Source organism: Anolis carolinensis, unplaced genomic scaffold, assembly GCF_035594765.1.
Source record: "Anolis carolinensis isolate JA03-04 unplaced genomic scaffold, rAnoCar3.1.pri scaffold_9, whole genome shotgun sequence".
In the NCBI taxonomy this organism is placed as follows: Eukaryota; Metazoa; Chordata; class Lepidosauria; order Squamata; family Dactyloidae; genus Anolis; species Anolis carolinensis.
Window position 1 is genome coordinate 29,856,090 of NW_026943820.1, and position 25,147 is coordinate 29,881,236.

Consider the following 25,147-nt stretch of genomic DNA (forward strand, 5'->3'; position numbering starts at 1 on the left):
AAACCCAATACCGGTGGATTTGGCCTTGACATTTGTTAGTTGTAGGTACTGGGATGTATAGTTCACCTGCAATCAAAGAGCACTCCGAACCCCACCCATGATGGACCTGGAACTCACTTGGCACACAGAACTTCCATGACCAACTGAACGTACGGGAGGGATTTAATGGACTGACCCACCATGATGGGAGTTGTAGTTCATCCTGCAGCTGGAGAGTGTACTGAATCCTACTGATGATGCATCTAGAGCACATCTGCCCAACATGACAAACTAAGTATTGATAGAGTTTCAGGGAGTTAACCCGGCATGATGTGAGTTGTAGTTCACCCACAACCTTACGTATTTGTATGACGGTGACTTTCAAAGTAAGTGCCGCACAATTAAGCAGGAAAGAACACTTTCAAACCATTTTCATTTTTTTAATATAGTGATCATTGGCCATGATGATGACGAGCCCACACCAACTGTGCAATGCATTACTTAGCAGTGTAAACAGACCCATTTTTAACTCCGGCAGCCGTTTGGAAGTAATTGTAGGACAATAAAAGATTTAAAGAACGAAATTAAAGGAAGAAGAATTAAGCCCGGCAACCCCAGACCTCATCATTCAAGGCAGAGGCTATTTCCAGGCTCCTCGGCTTGCTAATCGGGTTTCCGTTTCTAAAAAATCCTATTATTTGTACACACACGCACCTCGTTTATTAATAATGGATTTTAATGCAGCCGGAAAAATGTTATTTCCTATAAATATCAGAAGATACGTTGCCTTTGCACCAAGGGACCAACTAGATTAATAAATAGCCTTTTTCGGGAGACACCAAACTTGTACTGCACTGGAAACAAAAGTTTCGGCATCAGGGTTCTGCGTGCAGAATATAAAATGTCAATGGATCACGCATTTCATTTGTCTACAGGGTAGCCCTCGGTGGCGCAGTGAGTTAAAGCACTGAGCGGCTAAACTTGCAGACCGAAAGGTCGGCGATTCGAATACGGGGAGTGGGGTGAGCTCCCGCTGTTAGCTTCAGCTTCTGCCAACCTAGCAGTTCGAAAACATGCAAATGCGAGTGGATCAATAGGTACGGCTCCAGCAGGAAGGTAATGATGCTCCATGCAGTCATGCCAATAGCCACACGACCTTGGAGGTGTCTATGGACAACGCCAGCTCTTCGGCTCAGAAATTGATGAGCACCAACCCCCAGAGTTGGGCACGACTGGCAGGGTAGCTCTGCTGCTGTTACCTGGTTGTTAAAAAAGCTCTGTACATGCTCAGAAACACCTGTGTTTTGAGGCTAAGAAACAGTATAAGAGATAAAGTGAGAAGTTGGGTCTAATCCACAAATTAGTTGGATGTCACAACCTCTGAGGATGTCTGCCACGGATGTGGGCAAAATATCAGGAGATAATGCTTCTGGAACATGGCCAGACAGCCAGAAAACTCACAACAATCCTGTGATTTTGGTCATGAAAGCTTTCGACAACATATTATTATTATTATTATTAATAATAATTAAATGCTCCTTGAAATTGTAACTTTAAGGCAGACTTGTTCAAATGTATTGTACCCAAGCGCCTTTTACAGCTATTATTATTATTATTATTATTATTATTATTATTATTATTATTATTATTATTATTCATAAATGCTCTTTGAAATCGTAACTTTAAGGCAGACTTTAGTTCAAATGTATTGTACCCAAGCGCCTTTTACAGATATTATTATTATTATTATTATTATTATTATTATTATTATTATATGCTTCTTGAAATCATAACTTTAAGGCAGACTTTAGTTCAAACATACTGTACCCAAGCGTAAAGCGTTCTCTACTATCCTGCCCAGTAAACATCGTCAGGATTTCATTGTTTGTTGGGAATAAATAGCCGAAGAAAACCACATCTTATTTTATGAGTGTTTAATTTCCAGTCCTCATAGCATTCCAATGACACGTGAGACTGTGCAACTGTCACCTCACAACTGATGCTACACTTCCATTGCATAAGGCCTTCGTCTGATGGACTTGACATAACTCCCTTTTGTAAACAAGGGCCCTGGGATGAGACAATTGTTTCTACGAAGCGGATGACGATTGCCAATGCCTAGAAGCAGGCATGGGCCAACTTGGGCCCTCCCTCCAGGTGTTTCGGACTTCAACTCCCACCATTCCTAGCAGCCTACCGGCTGCTAGGAATGGTGGGAGTTGAAGTCCGAAACACCTGGAGGGAGTCCTAGAAGTCCTAGAAGTGAAAGACAACACAGATCTTCATAAATGTATACATTCAGAGAGAATACTGCAATCTGTCACCTACTAAGACACTAACAGTGGTTTCTTTGGAGTCCTTCTTTGCCTTGCCTCCCATCGAAGTCTCCGCTTCCTTGTCCAGCGAGCCAAAGTGGGCTGCAGACCCCAAGGAGGCTTGTCAAGGTCCCTCGCTCTTCTCAGGCGTCGTGGAGGCCGTCCTCATTCAGGAGGATCTTCTCTCCCGGCTTGAAGGCCGGCATCCCCCGGTAAGGGCAGCTGGCGCAGCGGAAGGCGTCCCCCAGGTAGCACTGCGGAAAGGAAAGGAAGGAGAAAGGCCACACACCGTCACGTTTCCTATCCCCAAACGAGATGCAGCTCATTCCTCTCGCTATCTCAAAGTCAGTGTTTGTCTGATCAAGCTGATGAAGAAACACAACCTACAAACCATACAGACCCACTAAGAAAATCCAACAACAGCACAGAACTGTTAGTAGCCAGCTGCAATAAATCCCTACTGACCAAGAGTTCATGAGTTCGAAGTCTGGGTCAGATTGAGTGCCCAACCATTAAATAGCCTAGCTCGTTGTTAACCTTAGCAACCCAAAAGACAGTTGCATCTGTCAAGTAGGAAAATTTAGGTACCGCTTATGTTAAATTAGATTTATACATATATGCATGTATACATATGTACAATATAATTTACAATAATACAGTAGTCTCACTTATCCAAGCTAAACGGGCCAGCAGAAGCTTGGATAAGCGAATATCTTGGATAATAAGGAGGGATTAAGGAAAAGCCTATTAAACATCAAATTAGGTTATGATTTTACAAATGAAGCACCAAAACATCATGTTAGACAACAAATTTGACAGAAAAAGTAGTTCAATACACAGTAATGCTATGTTGTAATTACTGTATTTACAACTTTAGCACCAAAATATCATGATATATTGAAAACAGTGACTACAAAAATGGCTTGGATTATCCAGAGGCTTGGATAAGCGAGGCTTGGATGAGTGAGACTCTACTGTATATAATATTATAATATAGTGTATATGCATATAATATTAATATTATTTTGTAATACAATATAATACTAATAATACAATATAATAATATTAATTATATATTATATATTAAATGTAAATATTACTAATAATATTGCAATATATTTATATAGTACAATATAGTAATTTATTGCCAGTATTGTGCTATGCTAATAATATAATATTGTATGTAGATTTAATTTGTAAGCCGCTCTGAGTCCCCTTCGGGCTGAGAAGGGCGGCATATAAATGCATTAAATAAATAAATAAATTACATCACCATTCGGATTGAGTGCCCGACCACTAATAGCCTAGCTTATTGTCAACCTAAGCAACCCGAAAGACAGTTGCATCTGTCGAGTAGGAAAATTTAGGTACCGCTTTATGCAAGGAGTCTAATTTAACTCATTTACATCACCATTCGGATTGAGTGCCCGACCACTAATAGCCTAGCTCGTTGTCAACCTAAGCAACCCGAAAGACAGTTGCATCTGTCGAGTAGGAAATTTAGGTACTGCTTTATGCAAGGAGTCTAATTTAACTCATTTACATCACCATTCGGATTGAGTGCCCGACCACTAATAGCCTAGCTCGTTGTCAACCTAAGCAACCTGAAAGACAGTTGCATCTGTCGAGTAGGAAAATTTAGGTACCGCTATATGCAAGGAGTCTAATTTAACTCATTTACATCACCATTCGGATTGAGTTCCCGACCACTAATAGCCTAGCACATTGTAGGCCCTTACGTTCCCGCAGGCGGATTTGGGCTGCGCGCTCCTCTTCTCCTGCTCCAGCTCTTCAGCGAGGCCACAGGTGCTGTGGGAAGAAACAGGTTTTGCAAGCATTTGGTCCCGTAAAGTATTCATTACTTTGCGGCTTAAGCAGCTGAGGGGGAAACGGAAAGGGCCTGAGGCCTGGGATTGTGGGAGTTGAAGTCCAAAACACCTTTAGGAAAGGCCCAAGTTTGCCCAGGCCTGCATTAGAGTGATGGAGTTTGCGTATTTCAGGACTCACCAGTTTTTGCAGGCTTTCCTCTTCCCGGCTTCCTTGCAGGAGGGGGCTTTCAGGGAAGCCGGGTCGGGCTTTTTCAAATCCTCGGGATCCAGGAGCTCATCTGAATCCAGCAAATCCTGAAACGGAAGTCAAGAATATGGGCGATGACGTATAGAAAAATGAAACCTTAAGCCCGTCCGCATTTTGGAAACTGCGTTCCCACTCTGCCGTACTGTTGTTACAAAAGCCTGTCAATATTTGGCCTCAGAAGGAATGCAATACTGATGTTACATAGAGAAATATATATAAGACATAGAGCCTTTCATGTGGAAATTGTAGCACTGACATATATGGGAAAAAATGAATGCTTCTAGCTTTTTTGCACTCACCACGTCGTCGTCATTCATATCGTTGGCAGAAAGAGTCCACAGCTTGGCAGCAGAAGGATCCACAGCGGGCTTTTCTGAGGACAAGAGAGATGGGAAAGATAGGAGATTATTATTATTATTATTATTATTATTATTATTATTATTATTATTATTTTGCATCCTGCCTCCATCTCCCTGAAGGGACACGGGGCGCCTCACATGAGGACCAAGCCCAACCAACAGTTAAAATAACATTCATAAAACAACATCATAATAAACAAAATAAACAGCACACAAAATGACACAATAAAAGAACATGATAGCATCCAGGTACAAAATCCCATCATACCAAAATACCATTTATGTATCCACTATCTTGGGTACCCAGCAATACCTGAGTTATTTGAAAAGGTCCTTGGTTGTTTTTGAATGCTAGGTAATATCAGTTTGATGAAATTATTTTTGTTGCTACTTTGTTACTGTGATTTTGCTCCTGTTATGAATCATAATGTAAATATCTGAGATGCAGGATGTATTTTCATTCACTGGACCACATTGGGAACAAATACCCAATACGTTCAAATCTGAATACTGGTGGAGTTTGTGGGGGGGGGGGGGTGATTTTGCCATTTGGGAGTTGTAGTTGCTGGGATTTATAGCTCCAAAAAGTCACAGATATCTATATAGTATAAAGGAGGTAAACAAGGGTTGTGTCTGTTAAATCACAGTAATATTACTGGGATTTATAGCTCACCTACAATCAAAGAGCATTCTGAACTCCACCAACAATGGAATTGAACCAGACTTGGCACATAGAACTCCCATGACCAACAGAAAATACTGGAAGAGTTTGGTGGGTGTTTGGGAGTTGTAGTTCACCTATATCCAGAGGGCACTTTGGATTCAAAAAACGAAGGATCTGGACCAAACTTGGCACGAATACTCAATATACCCAAATATGAACACTGGTGGAGTTGGGGGAAACCAACAGGAAAGGCTTGCCCACAAACTCTTCCTTACCAGCTGCAGTGGGTTTTTTGGCAAAAGAAAGCCTGAGCTGGCTGGAGGATCCCACTTCGAAATTTGGTTTTTTGCCTTCCATTTGGACAGAGAGGAGCTCCCCGCCTTGCAAACCCAAGCGCTCCCGGATGGACTGCACTTGCTCTGGCGTTAAAGTCTCCTTCTGGATCTGCAATGCAAGACAAGGCAAAACAAAGCACAGTAGCATCAACTTTATTTATCTCTCTTCTTTCCCCCCACACACAAAATTAGGACTCGAGGAGTCTTACAAGTAACAGCACGGGCAATGAAGTGAAAGGATTGAGAAAGGATCACCATTAAGATGGGATTGGTTGCTAGCAGAACTAAAAAGAGTTTGAAAAATCCCAACAAAAATGTTAGAGCAGTTATTATTATCATTAATAATAATAATAATCTGCCAATACAATACAGTTTAAAACCCTAAAAATACACAAACACTAAAACATAAATAAATAGGAATGACATTAAAAATAAACAGTTAAACCCCTTAAACAGACTTAAAACCTATGATTTTCCCACATCTGAAAAATATGTTCATTACAGCTGTGTTCTCAGGCCCCTTCTACACTGCCATATAATCCAGGTTATCAAAGCATATAATCCACATTATCGGTTTTGAACTGGGTTATATAACAATAATAATAATAATAATAATAATAATGGGAAGTGTTGAACTTGTGATTTTGTGATACGAAATCCAGCATATCTATCTTGTTTGCTGTGTCATAATAAAATAATAATAACAACAACAACAACAACAACAACAACAACTTTATTTTTCTATCTCAACTCCATCTCCCCGCTTGTTTATTTTTTATTTTGAAATTGGTCAGCAGCTGCTGCATTTCCCACCCTCGGCTTATACTCGAGTAAGTTTTCACAGTCTTTTTGTGGCAAAGTTAGGTGCCTCGGTTTATATTCAGGTCGTCTTATACCCGAGTATATGCCCTTATTGGACACAATCTATACAAGATGTAAAATCCAAACATATACCTCCTTTACGTCGACTAACCCAGAGAGGGTCAAAGCTGCAGGTAGCTTGGCCATTGCCTTGAGTTTGCTGCTGTTACCTGGAAGACAAAACCCAACGTGAAGCATTGGAGAAGAGGCTCAAATCATGGAAAACAGTTCCTGAAGCTTGCCCTTTGATAGAAATGGTCAACTAGTCCCCATAAGCAGGATAATGGAAAAGCTGGGAAATAAAAATTGGATAAAAGTACTAGGCTTATGTAATAAACTTAAATTTATTTATTTATTTACTGCATTTATATTCTAACCTGGAAGGGGACTTAAGATCAGCTTACAAATAATATGTACATAAAATATATTATATTATTAGCATAGCACAATATTAGCATTATTATATTGTACTATACCACGATACTGTAATATTATTAGTAATATTACATGTAATGTACAATATATAATTAATATTATTATATTGTATTATTATTAGAATTACATTGTAATACATTATATTATCAATATTATATATATACAATATATTATTAGCATAACACAATATTAGCATTATATATTACTATATTGTACTATACCACTATACTGTAATATTATTAGTAATATTACATGTAATATATAATAACTATTATGTTATAATTAATAATAGAAGAACTGTGTTGTCGAATTTTTTCATGGCCAGAATCAATGGGTTGCTGTGAGTTTTCTGGGCTGTCTGGCCATGTCTCAGAAGCATTCTCCTCTGACGTTTCACCCACCTATATAAACCCCACTTGCCTCGTTTCAAACAGACCTCACAACCTCTGAGGATGCCTGAGGATACTTTCAAAGTAAGGATCGCGCAATGAAACATAAAATAACATTTTCAAACCAGGAATAGATTTTTTTCTCCAAATTTTGTTTCACAGTGCAATTTGATAGCCTTGAGCGCCACGGCAATGAAGGGCCAATAACTTACTTGTCTCTGTTGTCACCACTTCCTTCAGAAGCACCCGTCCTCCTGGCTTAAGGATCCGCGCTATTTCGGCCAGCACTTCCGTACTGTGAACCGTCGTGCTGCCAGGCACCATGCCTGAGAGAATCACATCAAAACTGGACTCCTTATGGGATGCTGAAGAGATAAAATAGCAGGGTCTATAGGGGGTCATTTTGCAATCTCTGCAGGGTGGGGTTGCACATGATAAAACGGCAGGTTGTGAAATGAGGATAGGATTAGGTAGGAAACATCTCCCTTCCGCCATTCAGCCTTATAATTATTTATGCCGTGCACAAGAACGAATGCTTTGGAGCACTTACACTGCAGCAACTGGTTGACGTTTTCGACAGAGACGTGGCCCTCGACGCCAACTGCCGCCTGGATATTCTGCACAAGGGATTGCAGGGCTTCAGGTGGAGACTGGCTGTCCCAAACCACGGCCACTTGCTGCCCCATAGAGATCCCATACTCCACCATGTTTATCACCAGACTGGAAAGGAATCAGAAACAGTTGGTGGAAAAGGAAAGCCATTGACCTGAAAGTATAAATGCACAGAAAAGAGATCTGAACTGACGGGGGATCTTGTAGAGCAGTGGGTCCCAAACCGTGGGCCGTGGCCCATTGGTGGCCCACGAGACCTAAAATAATGTCCGCGAGACATGCGGGGAAAATTGCCGCCATTGGAGGAGAGCAAGAGAGAGAAGTAGAGGGAGATAGGAAGGAAGGAAGGAAGGAAGGAAGGAAGGAAGGAAGGAAGGAAGGAAGGAAGGAAGGAAAGAAACGCAGGCGAGGGCAACAGGCCAGGGTGGAGAAAACTCACCTGGTGGCATACGCAAGGGAGGAAGAGAGAGTCCCCCAAAGTTGTTGTTGTTGTTGGAAAGCAGACCTTTGTAAGACCCAGATTGGTTCCCCCAAAGTAATTATTATTATTATTATTATTATTAATAATAATAATAATAATAATAATAATATATCCCAATGCCACACATCAGTTGTAATAAGAAAGCAGCCCTTTATAAGATGCTGTTTAGTCCCACAAAGTTATTATTATTATTATTATTATTATTATTATTATTATTATTATTATTATTAAAGTCGTTGGGGACAGTTTCTTGCATCTCACACTCTGCTTTTTGCATTTTTTCAACCCCAGCCCCCTCTTTTGTCCTGGAGAGGACTGGGGGAGGATGGAACCTGGATGATGGGATTTGCAGTACCGTCACCCACGTCATCCACATCCACAGACCACTGCAAACCCCATCAGCCATGGATCTGCAGCAATTTCTAATGGGTCCATTCATAACATTTAAAAAATCCCCTTTTCAAATAACCCAGGTACCTAGCTAGTAGTAAATAAAATTACTTACGAAAGCTGGTTTGCATTTAAATGTCTAAGCTACCCAATCAGGAAACTAGCTTTTTGTCACAGCAGTGTCAATTCAACTGTACCAAGAATGATAGAAAACAGTACTATAGTATCTTTTATCTCCTCTGCACACATTTATAAACAGCTGATGTCTAGAAGACTCATCCTTTCCCTGAACAGTAAAGATAAGACTTTTTTTTAAAGCCTAGCAATAGTGCTTTCTGCCAGACCCTTGCAATTTTTAAAAAATGCAGCACGATGGAGCAGAAGAATAAAGTTACATGCCATATAGTGTGACAAAGGGAAGGTTAACTGCTACATTTAACGGCATGGTTTATTGCCTCCTCATATTCATAAATTGCATGTAAGTGAAGAAGAGCAACACACCCAGGCCACGAGATTTAGATTGCACTATCGGGTCATAAAGCAGGGATGGGTAAGCAACACTATGTCACAAATGGGTTGCTGTGAGTTTTCCGGGCTGTATGGCCATGTTCCAGAAGCAATCTATCCTGACGTTTTCCCCACATTTATGGGAAGCATTCTCGGAGGTTGAACATAGATGTGGGCAAATCATCAGGAGAGAATGCTTCCGGAACACGGCCATACAGCCCGGAATGCTCACAGCAATCCCAGTGATTCCGGTCATGAAAGCCTTCAACAACACTATGTAACAAAATCAGAAAAAAAAAATCTGTTCCTGGTATGAAAGTCTGATTTCCTCTTTAATTAATTTTACCCTCTGAATATTTAATTATTATTATTGTCCTGGTTTTAATTCTGTTGATGTGTGTTTATTGTTTTATGTAGTTATAATGTTTTTAATTGATTGTTCTGTGTTTTAATTTGTGTTGTTGGGCTTGTCTCCATGTCAGCCACCCCAAGTCCCTTTGGGGAGATGGAGGCGGGATACAAAAATAAAGTTATTATTATTATATTATTTAATTGAGTGGTTGGAAGATTGTGGGAGAGACAGCCCAAAAAGGCAACTTTCTTCATGTTTTGGATGTTCTAGTTTGCAGCCTTTGGGGAGGTGAAGAAAGGAGTCACGGTCAAATCATGTATGTCGATGTGCCTTCAAGTCGGCTGTAAACATATACTGGCCCCATCAATGTATGAGATTTGTATAAGATATGAGCTCCCTTCATGGAAAGTGGAGCCTGCACCGAATGTAAAACAAATCCCTGCGGGTTAAAAGCAAAAGCAGGCAAGGCAGATGTTTCAACTTGCTGAAGCAAACAATAATTATGGGGAGGAAAGATGTAATTAAATTCAGTGATTCAGGGTTCGTTTTAAAATAACAAAACGCTAGAGCAAAATCCAAAGGTGGCTTTGAGAAAACTGAATGGCAGTTTTGACTCTTGAAAGGGCTGCCACAATAATGGAAGAGTTGTTAGAGAAGTTACATTTTTAACATTTTCCAGAATGTGCCAGCGACATATAAACAGATATCCCACCATGCAAACATTTTGTATTTTGGAAGCCATTATCTAAAAATTACTATAATTATATTATCATACACATACAGTAGAGTCTCACTTATCCAACATTCGCTTATCCAGTGTTCTGGATTATCCAACACAGTCAGCCTTTTAGTAGTCAATGTTTTCAACACATTGTGATGTTTTGGTGCTAAATTCATAAACACAGTAATTACTATGTAGCATTACTGCATATTGAACTACTTTTTCTGTCAAATTTGTTGTATAACATGATGTTTTGGTGCTTAATTTGTAAAATCATAACCTAATTTGATGTTTAATACGTTTTTCCTTAATCCCTCCTTATTATCCAACATTCTGCCGGCCTGTTTATGTTTTAAGTGAGACTCTACTGTAATATAATAGGTTGTTGTGTGTTTTCTGGGCTGTCTGGCCATGTTTCAGAAGCATTCTCTCCTGGCGTTTTGCCCACATCTATGGCAGGCATCCTCAGAGGTTGTGAAGAAGGAGGGCCAGGAAGACATCATTCCACCATGTCTCCTGTCAATATAACAATATAATAATCTATAATAGTAATATTATGCTATACTAATAATATAATATATTGTATATACATATAATATTGATAATAATATTATAATGTAATACAATATAATAATAATTCACTATTATAATTTTATATTATATACTACATGTAATATTACTAATAATATTGCAGGGTCGTGGTATAGTACAATATAGTAATAAATGATGCTTATATTGTGCTTTGCTAATAATATAATATATTGTATGTACATAAAACTTGTAAGCCGCTCTGAGCCCCCTTCGGGGTGAGAAGGGCGGGATATAAATGTTGCCAATAAATAAATAAATAATCATTGTGAGGTATATTGGAAACTAAGCAAGGGAGGTTGATAGTAGAGTTTCACTTATCCAACATAAATGGGCCGGCAGAATGTTGGATAAGCGAATATGTTGTATAATAAGGGGGGATTAAGGAAAAGCCTATTAAACATCAAATTAGGTTATGATTTTACAAATTAAGCACCAAAGCATCATGTTTAACAACAAATCTGACAGAAAAATTAGTTCAATACGCAGTAATGTTGTGTAGAATTTACTTATTTACCAATTTCGCAGCAAACATCACAATGTATTGAAAACATCAACTACAAAAACATTGACTACTAAAAAGCAGACTGCGTTGGATAATACAGAACATTGGATAAGCAAGACTCTACTGTATATATCTGTGGAAGGTCCAATGGGAGAAATTGGAGCATGTGGACAATTTCAACAGAAAGGAGGAAACCATGAAAATGAACACAATCTGGCTCCCAGTATTTAATAAACTCTAAAATCAGAACAGGAAATAAAGAACAACACTCTGAAAACAGAATTCCAGACATGAAACAATCAGGGCCAGGTAACACCTCCCAACAAGAGATTCCCCCAGGAAGTAAGCAGCCAGGCTTTGAAGCTACAAGGCCATTCAATGATAATCAAGGTTGCCAATGACAACATTCACACTTGCCTTAAAACAGACAAGAGTTCTTTCTCTCTGGACACCATTCCACAGGTATATATATATATATATATATATATATATATATATATATATATATACACCTCACTTTCCTAGTTTTCCAAAATACCTCACAACCTCTGAGGATGCCTGCCATAGATGTGGGAGAAACGTCAGGAGAGAATGCTTCTGGAACATGGCCACACTGCCCGGAAAACTCACAGCAACCCATTATTTCTACATTCAAAGTGACCTACAAATTTAAAAAACACAAAAAGGTAAATATTTAAACAAATATAAAATGCCTCAGAGACCTTGTTCCTCTGTCCCGGCGTCTCTCTCAGCTTTTCCTATCCTTCGCAACTTCCGCAGCGACGCCTTAATACGTAGGTTAGGAGCGACGACGTCAAAACACCGTCGCTTTTGCCCTCTTCAAAGATGGCGGCCTCCCTGCTTAGAGGCGGGCCTGGCAGCGCCGGTGCCCTTCTCAAAGATGGCGGCGGCCGGGCTGAGGCGAAGCGGGTGGGCGCTCTGGCGCTGCAGGGAAGGTGAGACAAAGAGAAAGGAAAGCCAAGAAGGGAAAAAGGGGATTTTGCCTCACGTATCACCTGGAAACGGGGTGCCTGGCAGCGGGGGCTCGGCCTCTGACCTTCGGGAAGGGCAAGGGCGGTCATCTCACTCTCAAGGGTGCGTCTGCACTGCAGAGTTAACGCGGTTTCATACCGCTTTAACCGCCATAGAATCAAGTCTTCTCTTTTTGGCCTCCAGTGGGTATAGAAAATAAGTATATTGGGAAGTTCTAGGCAGATATAATATTACAGTAAGAAAAAGGATTTCCAGGTGAATAATAATATCAATAATATTATAGTAATTGTAATAATGATAATAATGTTATAATAATAGTAGTAATAGTTTTATTTATTTATTTGTTAGACTTGTATACCGCTACTCCCAGTTTGGCTCGGAGCGGTTTACAGAAATAGATTAAAACAATACAATTAGCTTTAAAATAACAACAAAAACAATAAAAACAACAATAAAAACAGACATAATAATAATAATAGTGATATAGTAGTAATAATAATAGTAATAATAATATAATAACAGTAATAATAATACAATAATAGTCATAACACAGTAGTAATAATATAATAGTAATAAACAATTAGCTTTAAAATAACAAAAACAATAAAAACAACAATAAAAACAACAATAAAAACAGACATAATAATAGTGATATAGTAGTAATAATAATAGTAATAATAATATAATAGTAATAATATATTCATAGTAATAATATATTATAATAGTAATATAATAACAGTAATAGTAATAATATAATAGTAGCAATAATAACGTAATAAAATAATAAAATAATATAATAATAATATGTAATAATATACTAGTATAGTAGTAATAGTATATTAATAGTAATAATTATATAATAATAATAGAATGCTAAAATAATAGCATAAAATGATAATATATTAATAATATTATAATAACAGTAATAGTAATGTAATAACATCAATAGTAATAATAATAATAAGAAGAAGAATGTATTATTAATAATTGAAAATTGAGAAATGTTCTGTTTGGAAGGACCATTTCCTGCCTAATTGCGCAGTGTTTACTTTGAAAGGAGTTGCTTCACTCCAGGAACTTTGTTTTTGTGGATGTCACAAACTTTGTCGAATTGGATGATACTCAATGGTGAGATATTAATCGAAAAACTATAGCAAAATGTGTTGCGGGATGTCCCTCCCACGGAAACAAAGTTTGTATAGTTTAATAAACATTTTCCATGTTTTTATGATAGAACCAATTGGGAAATGGCATTTTTAACCCAGGAGCAAACGTTGTGTTTCACCGTGCAATTCCTGCCTGGTGTTTGAATTAGTTGGGGTCTCAACTCTAGTATTCAATGATTCTAAGCACAGTTTTTGGGGTCTGCAAGCATTACAGCATGCTTCACAAAGCCGATTCTTGCCTCCAGTCTTCCGATGCCAACTCAATCCAGCGCAGCGGGCTCTTCGTGTGGCAACCGCCCTCCGGAAAGCATCGGATGATGCTAAACAGCCACCATTCCCGTCCCCGAGTCAACAGCCCTTGGAGGAGCAACAGGATCAGGAGCATTCGCACTCGCAGCCCAGGTAGGCTGTAGGGCACACGCAAACACATGCAAGTTTCCCAAAAGGGACCATAGTGTCATGATCTGCTGCAAAGCTTTCCAAACTATGGGTCGTGGCACAATTACCATCCAGTCAGCCTGACATCAAAATCCCAGCAACTACAACTCCCAAATGTCAAGGTCTATTTTCTCCAAACTCCACCACTATTCACATTTGGGCATATTGAGTATTCGAGCCAAGTTTGGTCCAGATCCATCATTGTTTGAGTCCACACTGCTCTGTGGATGTAGGTGAACTACAACTCCCAAACTCAAGGTTAATGCCCACCAAACCCTTCCACTATTTTCTGTTGGTCATGGGAATTCTGTGTGCCAAGTTTGGTTCAGTTCCATTGTTGGTGGAGTTCAGAATGCTCTTTGATTATAGGTGAACTATACATCCCAGCAACTACAACTCCCAAATGTCAAGGTCTATTTTCTCCAAACTCCACCACTATTCCAATTTGAGCATATTGAGTATTGGTGCCAAGTTTGGTCCAGATCCATCTGAGTCCACACTGCTCTGTGGATGTAGGTGAACTACAACTCCCAAACTCAAGGTCAGTGCCCAGCAAACCCTTCCACTATTTTCTGTTGGTCATGGGAATTCTGTGTGCCAAGTTTGGTTCAATTCCATCGTTGGTGGGGTTCAGAATGCTCTTTGATTATAGGTGAACTATACATCCCAGCAACTACAACTCTCAAATGACAAAATCAGCCCCCCCCCCCAACCCCACCAGTATTCAAATTTGGGTGTATCGGGTATTTGTGCCAAATGTGGTCCAGTGAATGAAAATACATCCTGCATCTCAGAGATTTGCATTACGATTCATAACATTAGTAAAATGACAGTTATGAAGTAGTTATGGTTGGGGTTCCCCACAACATGAGGAACAGCTTGCTTGACTACCACCAGATAGATCCTCTGAAGGTACCAGCCACAGATGCAGGCGAAACATCAGCAGAAAATGCTGCTTGAACACATTGGCCATGTAGCCCAGAAACCACATAACACCCAATACTGTCTTGATTTATCAAACAAAAGTTTATGTGTAGGAATTTAAGAAAAGGATGATTTTCCGTTTTGTAAAAGCAACATGGGAGACGGAACTTCTGACTTTCTGAAGTTGTTCTTAGGCTGCAACATCTTCTGATATTACTTTCCCTTCTAGTTACACAGACCAAGGTGGTGAAGAGTCAGAAGGCTACGAGAGCGAGGAGCAGCTCCAGAATCGGATCCTGACGGCAGCTTTAGAGTTTGTGCCGTCTCACGGCTGGACAGCCGATGCTATTGCAGAGGGAGCCAAGGTGTGTGTGTGTGTGTGTGTGTGTATAGAGCAGGAGTCCTCAAACTTTTTAAGCCGAGAGCCGGTCCACAATCCTTCAGACTGTTGAGGGGCCGGATTATCATTTGGAAAAAAAATACAAACAAATTCCGATGCACACTGCATATGTCTTATTTGCAGTGCAAAAACAACAACAACAACAACAACAATTACCTTCCCCATTTCGGCACATATTGCACCTTGCCTGGGTTCTATGAATTAGTCTCCAGTGTTAATATTGTATGTTTTATGTTGATTTTAACGATTGTTTTTACTGTAATTGATGTTTTTATTGGATAACTGTTTTATTGCTGTGTTTTGATATTTGATCAATGTAAGCCGCCCCGAGTCCCTTCGGGGAGATGGGGCGGGGTATAAAAATAAAGTTATTATATTATTATTATTATTATTATTATTATTATTATAACAACAAGAACAATGAAGGAACAATACAATATTTAAAAATAAAAACAATCTTAACCAACATACATTTATCAGGATTTCAATGGGAAGTGTGCTCCTGCTTCTGGCCAATGAGATAGTCAAGTTAATTAGGGTTGTGGTTGTTGTTGTGTGCCTTCAAGTCATTTCAGACTTTGGGCGAGCCTAAATCTAAAATTTATTTATTATTTATTTACTGCATTTATTTACTACATTTGTATCACACCCTTCTCACCCCAAAGGGGACTCAGAGTGGCTTACAAATTATATGTACATACAATATATATTATTAGCATAGCACAATGTTAGCATTATATATTACTATGTTGAACTATACCACTATACTGTAATATAGAATATATAATTAATATTATTATATGGTATTATTATTAGTGTTATATTGTATTACATTATAATATTATTATCATATGTATATACAATATATTATATTATAAAACTGAGGGCAGGGGCCAGGTAAATGACCTCGGATATAGATATAGAGGGGGGGGGGGGGGAGCGAGAGAGAGAGAGGACCTGTTTTCCCATTTTTTAAATCATCAAAGCAGTCTAAAATCACACTGCCATACTTATCATTCCCTGAGATTCCCAGTATATTTATTTGGGTTCTGGTACATAGACAAAATACTTCTGATGATGCTCAGTCATACCTATCTCTGTACTGGATAGATTTACTTTCAAATCCTTGTCAAAGTAAAGCCCTTTAGGCGTTCGTATCAGTCTGAAAACTAGATAGGGCCACAATGTGATTCAAATGTGTTTGCAAAGGTGAACAATAGTATTTTACCTATCCATCTTAATGGTTTCTGTACATTAACTGTAGCATTAGAGAGATACAAATGTACAGTATTTACAAGGAGGAACGATAAAAGCAAATGATAATATCTCACATATTTCAACTTTACAGTTTATTTATATTAACTATGTAGCTTTGGAGTGATACAGATGTATTTGCAAAGAGGAACAATTAAAGTAAATGATAATATTTCACATAGATGTAGCCCTTTGCAGCTTTATGTACATTAACTATGTAGCTTTGGAGTGACACCAAAGTATTTGCAAAGAGGAACAATTAAAGTAAATGATAATATTTCACATAGATGTAGCCCTTTGCAGCTTTATGTACATTAACTATGTAGCTTTGGAGTGACACCAAAGTATTTGCAAAGAGGAACAATTAAAGTAAATGATAATATTTCACATAGATGTAGCCTTTTCCAACTTTAAAGTTTATGTACATTAACTATGTAGCTTTGGAGTGACAAAAATGTATTTGCAAAGTGGAACAATTAAAGTAAATGCTAATATTTCACATAAATGTATCCCTTTTCAGCTTTACAGTTTATATACATTAACTTTGTCGCTTTGGAGTGAAACAGATGTATTTACAAGGAGGAACTATTAAAGTAAACAAGAATATTTCACATAGATGTAGCCTTTTCTAACTTAATTGTTTACATACATTGACTTTGTTTATATTATCAGTTGTTTCTAACATTTCAAATGAGAGCCTGAGGATGTGGCTTGCCTCAAGGCCAGCATTTAAGTTGAGATTGGAATGAATTTGCCAGCTTGGAGTCTGTGTCTTTCTTGTGTGAACAAAATGTAGGATATTTTTTTGCCTCCTACACCTTTCCTGACTCAACGCCTCTCCTTTCCTCCTTTCAGTCCCTGGGTCTCTCTGTTGCCGCAGCAGGGATTTTCCACAACGACGGCAGCGAACTGGTCCTGCATTTTGTGACCCAGTGCAATTCCAGGCTTTCTGAGCTTCTCGAGGAACAGCACAAACTGGTGCAGCTGGGCCAAGCTGAGTGAGTACTGGGCAACCGCAGAGAAAGCCCGTCCTCCGAATTTGGCCACAAGGATTGCAAATTATGCTTTCTTATCCGTCTTGCCTCCTGACTTGTAGCCATAAGGGTCAGAGCCACATTATTATCACCAACACTCTTTTCTTTTCTCAAGGAAAAAGAAGACAGACCAGTTCCTCAAAGATGCCTTGGAAGCCCGGCTGAGGATGCTCATTCCCTACATTGAAAAGTGGCCCCAGGTGCAAAACTAAAACTGCTGGCTCGACTTGTTTTTAATGACTGATATGCATGGGTATCTTGTCCTAGATGGGGCTCAGAAGGCTAGCAATGTCCCAAAACGTCTCTCTGCCTGGCAGCTGTCAAAATGGGTTGCAAGCTCAGCAGCTCAGTGCTTTAACACGTTGTACCATTGGGGGCTCAATAATAATAATAATAATAATAATAATAATATTTTTTTCATGTCAGGAGCAACCTGAGTCGCTCCTGGTGTGAGAGAATTGGCCGTCTGCAAGGACGTTGCCCAGGGGGCGACCAGATGTTTTGATGTTTTTACCATCCTTGTGGAAGGTTTCTCTCATGTCCCCATATGGAGCTGGAGCTGATAGAGGGAGCTCATCCGCGGTCTCCCCGGGTGGGATTCGAACCTGGCAGCCTTCAGGCCAGCAACACGACCTTCAAGTCACAAGGCTTTAATCCTCTACGCCACTGGAGGCTCCATAATAATAACAATAACAATAATAATTTATTGTTGGTAAACAACAGCAGCAGGGGTCCCTCCCCACTTTGACAATTGTCAGGCAGAAGGGCTTGGACCCCGTGTAAGCCATCCCGAGTCCCTTCGGGGAGATTGAGATGGGTTATAAGAATAAAGTTGTTGTTGTTGTTGTTGTTGTTGTTATTATTATTATTAAGTAGGACAATGTTTTTAACGTTTTGAAATTTTTCACTCCTGGTCTGTGACCATAATAATAAAAATTAATAAAAATAAAAAATAAAAATTCATTCATCCATCCATCCATCCCTTCCCTCTAGGCGATGAGTGTGTTGTTGCTGCCGCACAACATCCCAGCCAGCCTCAACCTCCTGACAAGCATGGTGGATGACATGTGGCACTACGCGGGAGACCAGTCCACCGATGTAAGTCAGAAAGTCGCACAGGTGTGGTTTGCATTGGTGCAGAGACAGGAAAGGTACTGCTTTGCATGATGCATGTATTCAGGACTGCCCTTGGTTGAAGCACGGATCATGACTGTCACTGTTCTTTGGAGCAAGAACGAATTAAAATCCAGCTCTGGGACAAAATTGAAGGAAAATCTTGCTCTATTGAAAACACCGCAAAAATTGGGAAAATATTGCAAAGACATACAAACAAAATGCTGGAAATGTGAAACACAAGAAGTCACATTCTACCATATGTAGTGGATGTGTAAAAAGGCTAAAGAATATTGGAAAGGAATACATGAAGAAACCCAGAAAATATTAAATATAAAATTCCTCGCGTAAACGATTCTCGCCATTGTTGTTAAGTAGTTTAGACGTATTTCTTAATTTTTTTCCCAGTTCTATTTGTAATTCTTAGTAAATAAATTTCTGGTAGTATTCAGTAGAGGTTTATAAGATATTGTACTCCAACACCATTTGCCTTGCCGCCAGTGGAATATGTTCATAAAACTTTGGAAACAATACACATTGACAAAATCATTTGGAAACAATAGAAATTGACAAAATTACAACCTGTCAACTGCAAAAGGCCACCCTACTGGGATCTGAGCGCATCATCTGAAAATACATCACACAGTCCTAAACGCTTGGGAAGTGTTCGACTTTGGATTTTTTGATATGAAATCCAGAATATCTATCTTGTTTGCTGTGTAATATTGTGTCTTTGTGTCAGTAAAACTTTATTTATATACTGCCCTATCTCATATTTCCAACATGATGAAAACGATACAATACATTATTCGAAGGAAGAAGAAGTAATAATATTTAACCTTACCATAATATTTGAATATTTTTGTTAGTTATCTCCGTGTCTATCCATGTATGTATCTATGTGTTTTGAAGATATTCAAGGTGATATGCAGTAGAATCTTATGGCGACAATTAGAGCAATTACACAAAGAGCAAATCAAAGGTGGCGAGACTTCTAATGCTAGGGATGTTTAAAATAACCAAGGAATGAGCATTTTCAATGACATATTTCTTTTTATAGAAATTTAAGGAAACTGAGCACGCCTTTCTATGTGCTGCACAGAGACGGATGGGGCCTTTGCCAGCTTAAGACCCAGTTTGACTCCGGCAGAGATGACAGAAAGTGAAAGATTTTCCTTGGAAAAATCTTAATTTGCAACCTAAAAATACTCTGAGCTTATGATAAAAGCCGCCACCTTCCGGCAGGAAATAAAAAGCAAAGTAAATTATCTCTTAATTAAAGCAATTAATGAATTACGCGACCTATTATAGACGTTAAGTCAGGAGTAGGAAGAGCTTTGTGGGTCTTTCTGACGGATGGCTTTAATAAACTTGGGCGAAAATAAAACAGCAGCCGTTGCAATGACAAATAAACAGCCGGCAGGCAAATTAAAGGAATAAACCAGAGAGTCAATTGAGAAACGTTAGGAAACTTAAGCCTAGTTTCCTCACTTATAAACCCCACTTGCCTAGTTTCCAACAGACCTCACAACCTCTGAGGATGCCTGTCACAAATGTGGGCAAAACGTCAGGAGAGAATGCTTCTGGAACATTGCCACGTAGCTCGAAAGACTCACAGCAACCCAGTGATTCTGGCCATGAAAGCCTTCGAAAATATATATTTTTGTGATACATGGGAACCACCAATCGCAGCAACATTGCCCAGACACAAATCAAAGGACCGGGCTGTGGCGCGGCTTGTTAATAGCCAGCTGCAATATATCACTACTGACCATAAGGTCATGAGTTCGAAGCCAGCCAGGGTCGGATTGAGCTCCCAACAATTAATAGCCTAGCTTGCTGTTGACCTATGCAGCCCAAAAGACAGTTGTATCTGTTGAGTAGGAAATGTAGGTACCGCTTTATGTGGGGAGGCTAATTTAACTAATTCACGACACCAAGGAAAGGAATGAAGAAGTGCTCCATCAAGGACTCGGTGTCACGACAGTGAAGCAACAGCTCCCCCTGTGGCCAGAATCGAGCATACCCTAGTGAAGCCGGAAGCTGGAAAAATGTTTAATTGCCTCTGTGTCTGTCTATATACGTCGTTTGTCTAATAATGGAATGTTTGCCATGTATGTGTGCATTATGATCCACCCTGAGTCCCCTTCGGTGTGAGAAAAAAGGGTGGAATATAAATACTGTAAATAAATAAATTTAACTCCCATGTTTCTTGATCCCCGCTTTCCCAGATCAACTGGTATACGCGTCGCGCGGTGCTGGCCGGCGTTTACAACACCACGGAGCTCGTGATGCTGCAGGACTCCTCCCCTGACTTCGAGGACACCTGGACTTTCCTCCACAACCGAATAGACGACGCCATGAACATGGGACACACCGCCAAGCAGGTGACGCCTTCCGTTGTTTGTAGATCTGTAGATCGGGTCGAGTCAACAAGGGCAACCAAAGGGAATAACAACTCCCAGTTACACTGCTTAATTATAGCTGGATTTTGCTTTATTTTTAAATTTATTTCATATATTTTGAAACATTTAAAACAATACTATTACCTTGTCGCATCATCTTTCGCCTACATCTATGGCACGCAATATATGATATTATGTTATAATTATATATATATATATATATATATATATATATATATATATATATGTATGTATGTATATATATATAACCTTATGTATCATATATATCCTATTGGATTGCAGTGAGTTTTTTAGGCTGTCTGGCCATGTTCCAGAAGCATTCCCCCTGACGTTTTGCCCACATCTATGGCACACAATATACGATATTATGTTATAATTATATATATCACATTATTATTATATCATGTATCATATATATCATATTAGATTGCTGTGAGTTTTCCGGGCTGTCTGGCCATGTTCCAGAAGCATTATCTCCTGACGTTTCACCTACATCTATGGCACACAATATACGATATTATGTTATAATTATATTATAAATATCACATTATTATATTACATATCATATATATCATATTGGATTGCTGTGAGTTTTCTAGGATGTCTGGCCATGTTCCAGAAGCATTCTCTTCTGGCGTTTCGCCCACATCTGTGGCGCGCAATATACAATATAATGGTATAATTATATATATATATATATATAACATTATTATTATATTATGTATCATATATATCATATTAGATTGCTGTGAGTTTTCCGGGCTGTCTGGCCATGTTCCAGAAGCATTCCCTCCTGACGTTTCACCCACATCTGTGGCAGGCATCCTCAGAGGTTGTGAGGTCTGTTGGAAACTAGGCAAGCGGGGTTTATATATCTGTAGAATTATGTCCAGGGTGGGAGAAAGAAAGAACTCTTTTTTTCTTGGAGGCAAGTGTGAATAGTGCATTGAATGGCCTTGCAGCTTCAAAGCCTGGCTTTTGTCGGGAGGTATTAGCTGGCCCTGATTGTTTCCTGTCTGGAATTCCCCTGTTTTCTGAATGTTGTTGTTTTATTTACTGTCCTGATTTTAGAGGTTTTTTTAAATACTGGTAACCAGATTGTATTCATTTCTATGGTTTTCTCTTTTCCGTTGGGCCATCCTTTGGCTGCCCTCAGTGCACAATTATTCCTGCAAGCTTTTAATTGTGCTATGATATGCTGTTTTATATTTTATTATATTGTATTGCTCTGGGCATGGCCCCATGTTAGCCGCCCCGAGTCCCCGTTGGGGAGATGGTGGCGGGGTATAAATAAAGTTTATTATTATTATTATTATTATTATTTATCTGGCAAAAAAAAACAAACCCTGCAAACCCAAATAACAGGTTTGACCATCGTTGTTTGTGTCTTTCCCAGGTGCAGGCCACAGGAGAGGCCCTGGTCCAGGGGCTGATGGGTGCTGCTGTGACCGTAAGTAATGCTAAGGGCAGATGGTTTTCTTTCTGAAATTTTAGCCATCTACGATGATGTTTATGCCTTTACATACATTCTATCTCTCTATTCTTGTTGCATCCTCTCTCCTCCTTCTCTTCTGCGTTGTTTAGATAAAGAACCTCACAGGACTGAACCAACGTCGGTGAAGGCAACACCGGCTCCGGTGACGTTCCATCATTATTATCCCACCTTTCGGTCCTTTCCCGGGAGTAGAATTAATAATGACAATTGCCTCAGTTCCGGAAGGGTTACTTCGGCATATTTACATCTCTCTGGTGAATGCATAACGCCTAGTTTTTTTCTGAATGCTGACATACAGTAACTGTGAATTAACTGATCATAAGAATAATAAAATTGAATGGGTTCTCTCTATGGTTATTTACAGTCTGTGCGTTCTGAGCGTGATTTTTAACCTCCTGTCTTGGTGTAACGCCAATCACAAGAGAAAGAGCAGGAGATGAAGGCCATCATATTTGTAGTGTGTAATAAATAATAATACAGTAGAGTCTCACTTATCCAAGCCTCGCTTATCCAAGCTTCTGGATTATCCAAGCCATTTTTGTAGTCAATGTTTTCAATATATCATGATAATTTGGTGCTAAATTTGTAAATACAGTAATTATAACATAACATTACTGCATATTGAACTACTTTATCTTTCAAATTTGTTGTATAACATGATGTTTTGGTGCTTAATTTGTAAATTCATAACCTAATTTGATGTTTAATAGGCTTTTCCTCAATCCCTCCTTATTATCCAAGATACTCGCTTATCCAAGCTTCTACCGGCCAGTTTAGCTTGGATAAGTGAGACTCTACTGTAATAATAACCACTTTATTTATATTTTGCCCTATCTCCACAAGAGGACTCGGGGAAGATCACAGTACAATTTTTATGGTGTTGCAAATTAAGTTAAATTAGCCTTCCCGCATAAAGCGGTACCTAGAATTCTCTACTTACAGACACAGCTGTTTTTGAGTTGCTTGCGTGAGCAGCAACCTAGGCTATTAATGGTCGGGAATTCAACCCTGAACCAGGCTTCAAACCAACAACTTCTCAGTCAGTGGTGATTTATTGCCACTGGCTACTAACCAGCTGCGCCACAGCCCGGCCTCAGTAGCCACAGATGCAGGTGAAACTTCAGGAGTGAATGTGCCGGAACATGCCATACAGCCCGAAAAACTCACAGCAACCCAATTCTCTGTTCTGCCTCAGACTACTTAGATAAACTTAGCTTTGAAAAGGCAACAACATTAAGGCTATATATATATATATATATACACACACACACACACACACACACACACACACACACACACACTAGCTGTGCCCGGCCACGCGTTGCTGTGGCGTAGTCTGTTGGTATGGGAAATAAAGTATTGCGGAATTGGTGGTAGTTAAGATAAAGGTTTTCCCCTGACATTAAGTCCATTATAAATGGGTTCTATAGCCTTTATTCCTCTCTATTGTAGTTTCAATGTTGTTATGAATAATGAATAATATAATAGTCTACACTGCCATCTAATCCAGTTAAAATCAGATAATCTGTATTTTATAGGCAGTTTGGAAGAGGCCTAACTCTGCCTGTCCCCTGGGCTGAGTGGGTTGCTAGGAGACCAAGTGGGCGGAGCTTAGCCTTCTAACTGGCAGCAATTGGATAAAAACAATTATTCCTCTCCCTCTAATTAGGACTTTATTTTTCTTTTCTTTTTGTTGTATGAATGTAGAGGCATGGATGAGGGGTTGTGCTGCCCAGTTTAGTGTTTCTGGGATGTGTAGTTTTGTTGTTTTGTCCTAGGCCGAAATTTCATTACCCTTTTATATATATAGATATATATAGTCTGAGTGCAAAACGGAGCTATTTGCTCTTCCTGCTGTTTGGTGTTTTTTCCATTATGTCTCCTTTGCAAGATGCTTTCGGATGAGTCATTTATCGCCCTGCGTTGTTTACACAGTTTTGCAACCGGGTCCATTTTGCAACTTTTTGGTCTTCCTTTTGGATCCATTATTTCCCCTGCCTTCTCTGTTTCCCTTTTTAATCCAAAAAAATAGGGGAAAATTAATTGAAAAGGAAAAGATGGAAGATCTGCACTGGTTTTTGTTTGGCGGTGTGACAGCCCTCCATCTGGAATCATCCATTATGCAGCGTTTTCGGCTTCTCCACACTAACAGATGTGTTTGAACTGCAGGGGTTAAGAATTTTTAAAAAGACTGATCGGCAACAAGACGGATCCTTTGCATCCCTCTTATTATAGTCTTACTATGTTTTGGGTTTTTTGTATGTCTTAATAATAATAATAATAATAATAATAATAATAATAATAATAATAATAATTATTATTATTATTATTATTT

General features: G+C 39.1%; 2 protein-coding genes across 3 annotated transcripts; one reads left to right on the plus strand and one right to left on the minus strand.

The window, feature by feature from the left end:
- Positions 1 to 1,898: 1,898 nt before the first annotated feature.
- Positions 1,899 to 12,422, minus strand: ciapin1 (cytokine induced apoptosis inhibitor 1). Its single transcript, XM_062961719.1, has 9 exons — positions 12,292 to 12,422; positions 7,964 to 8,133; positions 7,626 to 7,778; positions 6,683 to 6,759; positions 5,669 to 5,837; positions 4,670 to 4,743; positions 4,302 to 4,417; positions 4,034 to 4,103; positions 1,899 to 2,548 (listed from the first exon to the last, which is right to left on the minus strand). The coding sequence occupies exons 2-9, from the start codon at positions 8,118 to 8,120 to the stop codon at positions 2,438 to 2,440; spliced, it is 927 nt and encodes a 308-aa protein (XP_062817789.1). The 5' UTR covers positions 8,121 to 8,133; positions 12,292 to 12,422; the 3' UTR covers positions 1,899 to 2,437.
- Positions 12,400 to 23,175, plus strand: coq9 (coenzyme Q9). 2 transcript variants are annotated; one of them, XM_062961718.1, is made up of 9 exons: positions 12,400 to 12,525; positions 13,974 to 14,130; positions 15,320 to 15,455; positions 17,600 to 17,742; positions 17,894 to 17,978; positions 18,772 to 18,876; positions 21,123 to 21,278; positions 22,714 to 22,767; positions 22,902 to 23,175. In XM_062961718.1, the coding sequence occupies exons 1-9, from the start codon at positions 12,471 to 12,473 to the stop codon at positions 22,935 to 22,937; spliced, it is 927 nt and encodes a 308-aa protein (XP_062817788.1). In that variant the 5' UTR covers positions 12,400 to 12,470; the 3' UTR covers positions 22,938 to 23,175. The 2 variants fall into 2 exon arrangements, with proteins under 2 accessions (XP_062817788.1, XP_062817787.1); XM_062961717.1 differs by having other exon boundaries at positions 12,437 to 12,525; positions 13,935 to 14,130.
- Positions 23,176 to 25,147: the final 1,972 nt, after the last annotated feature.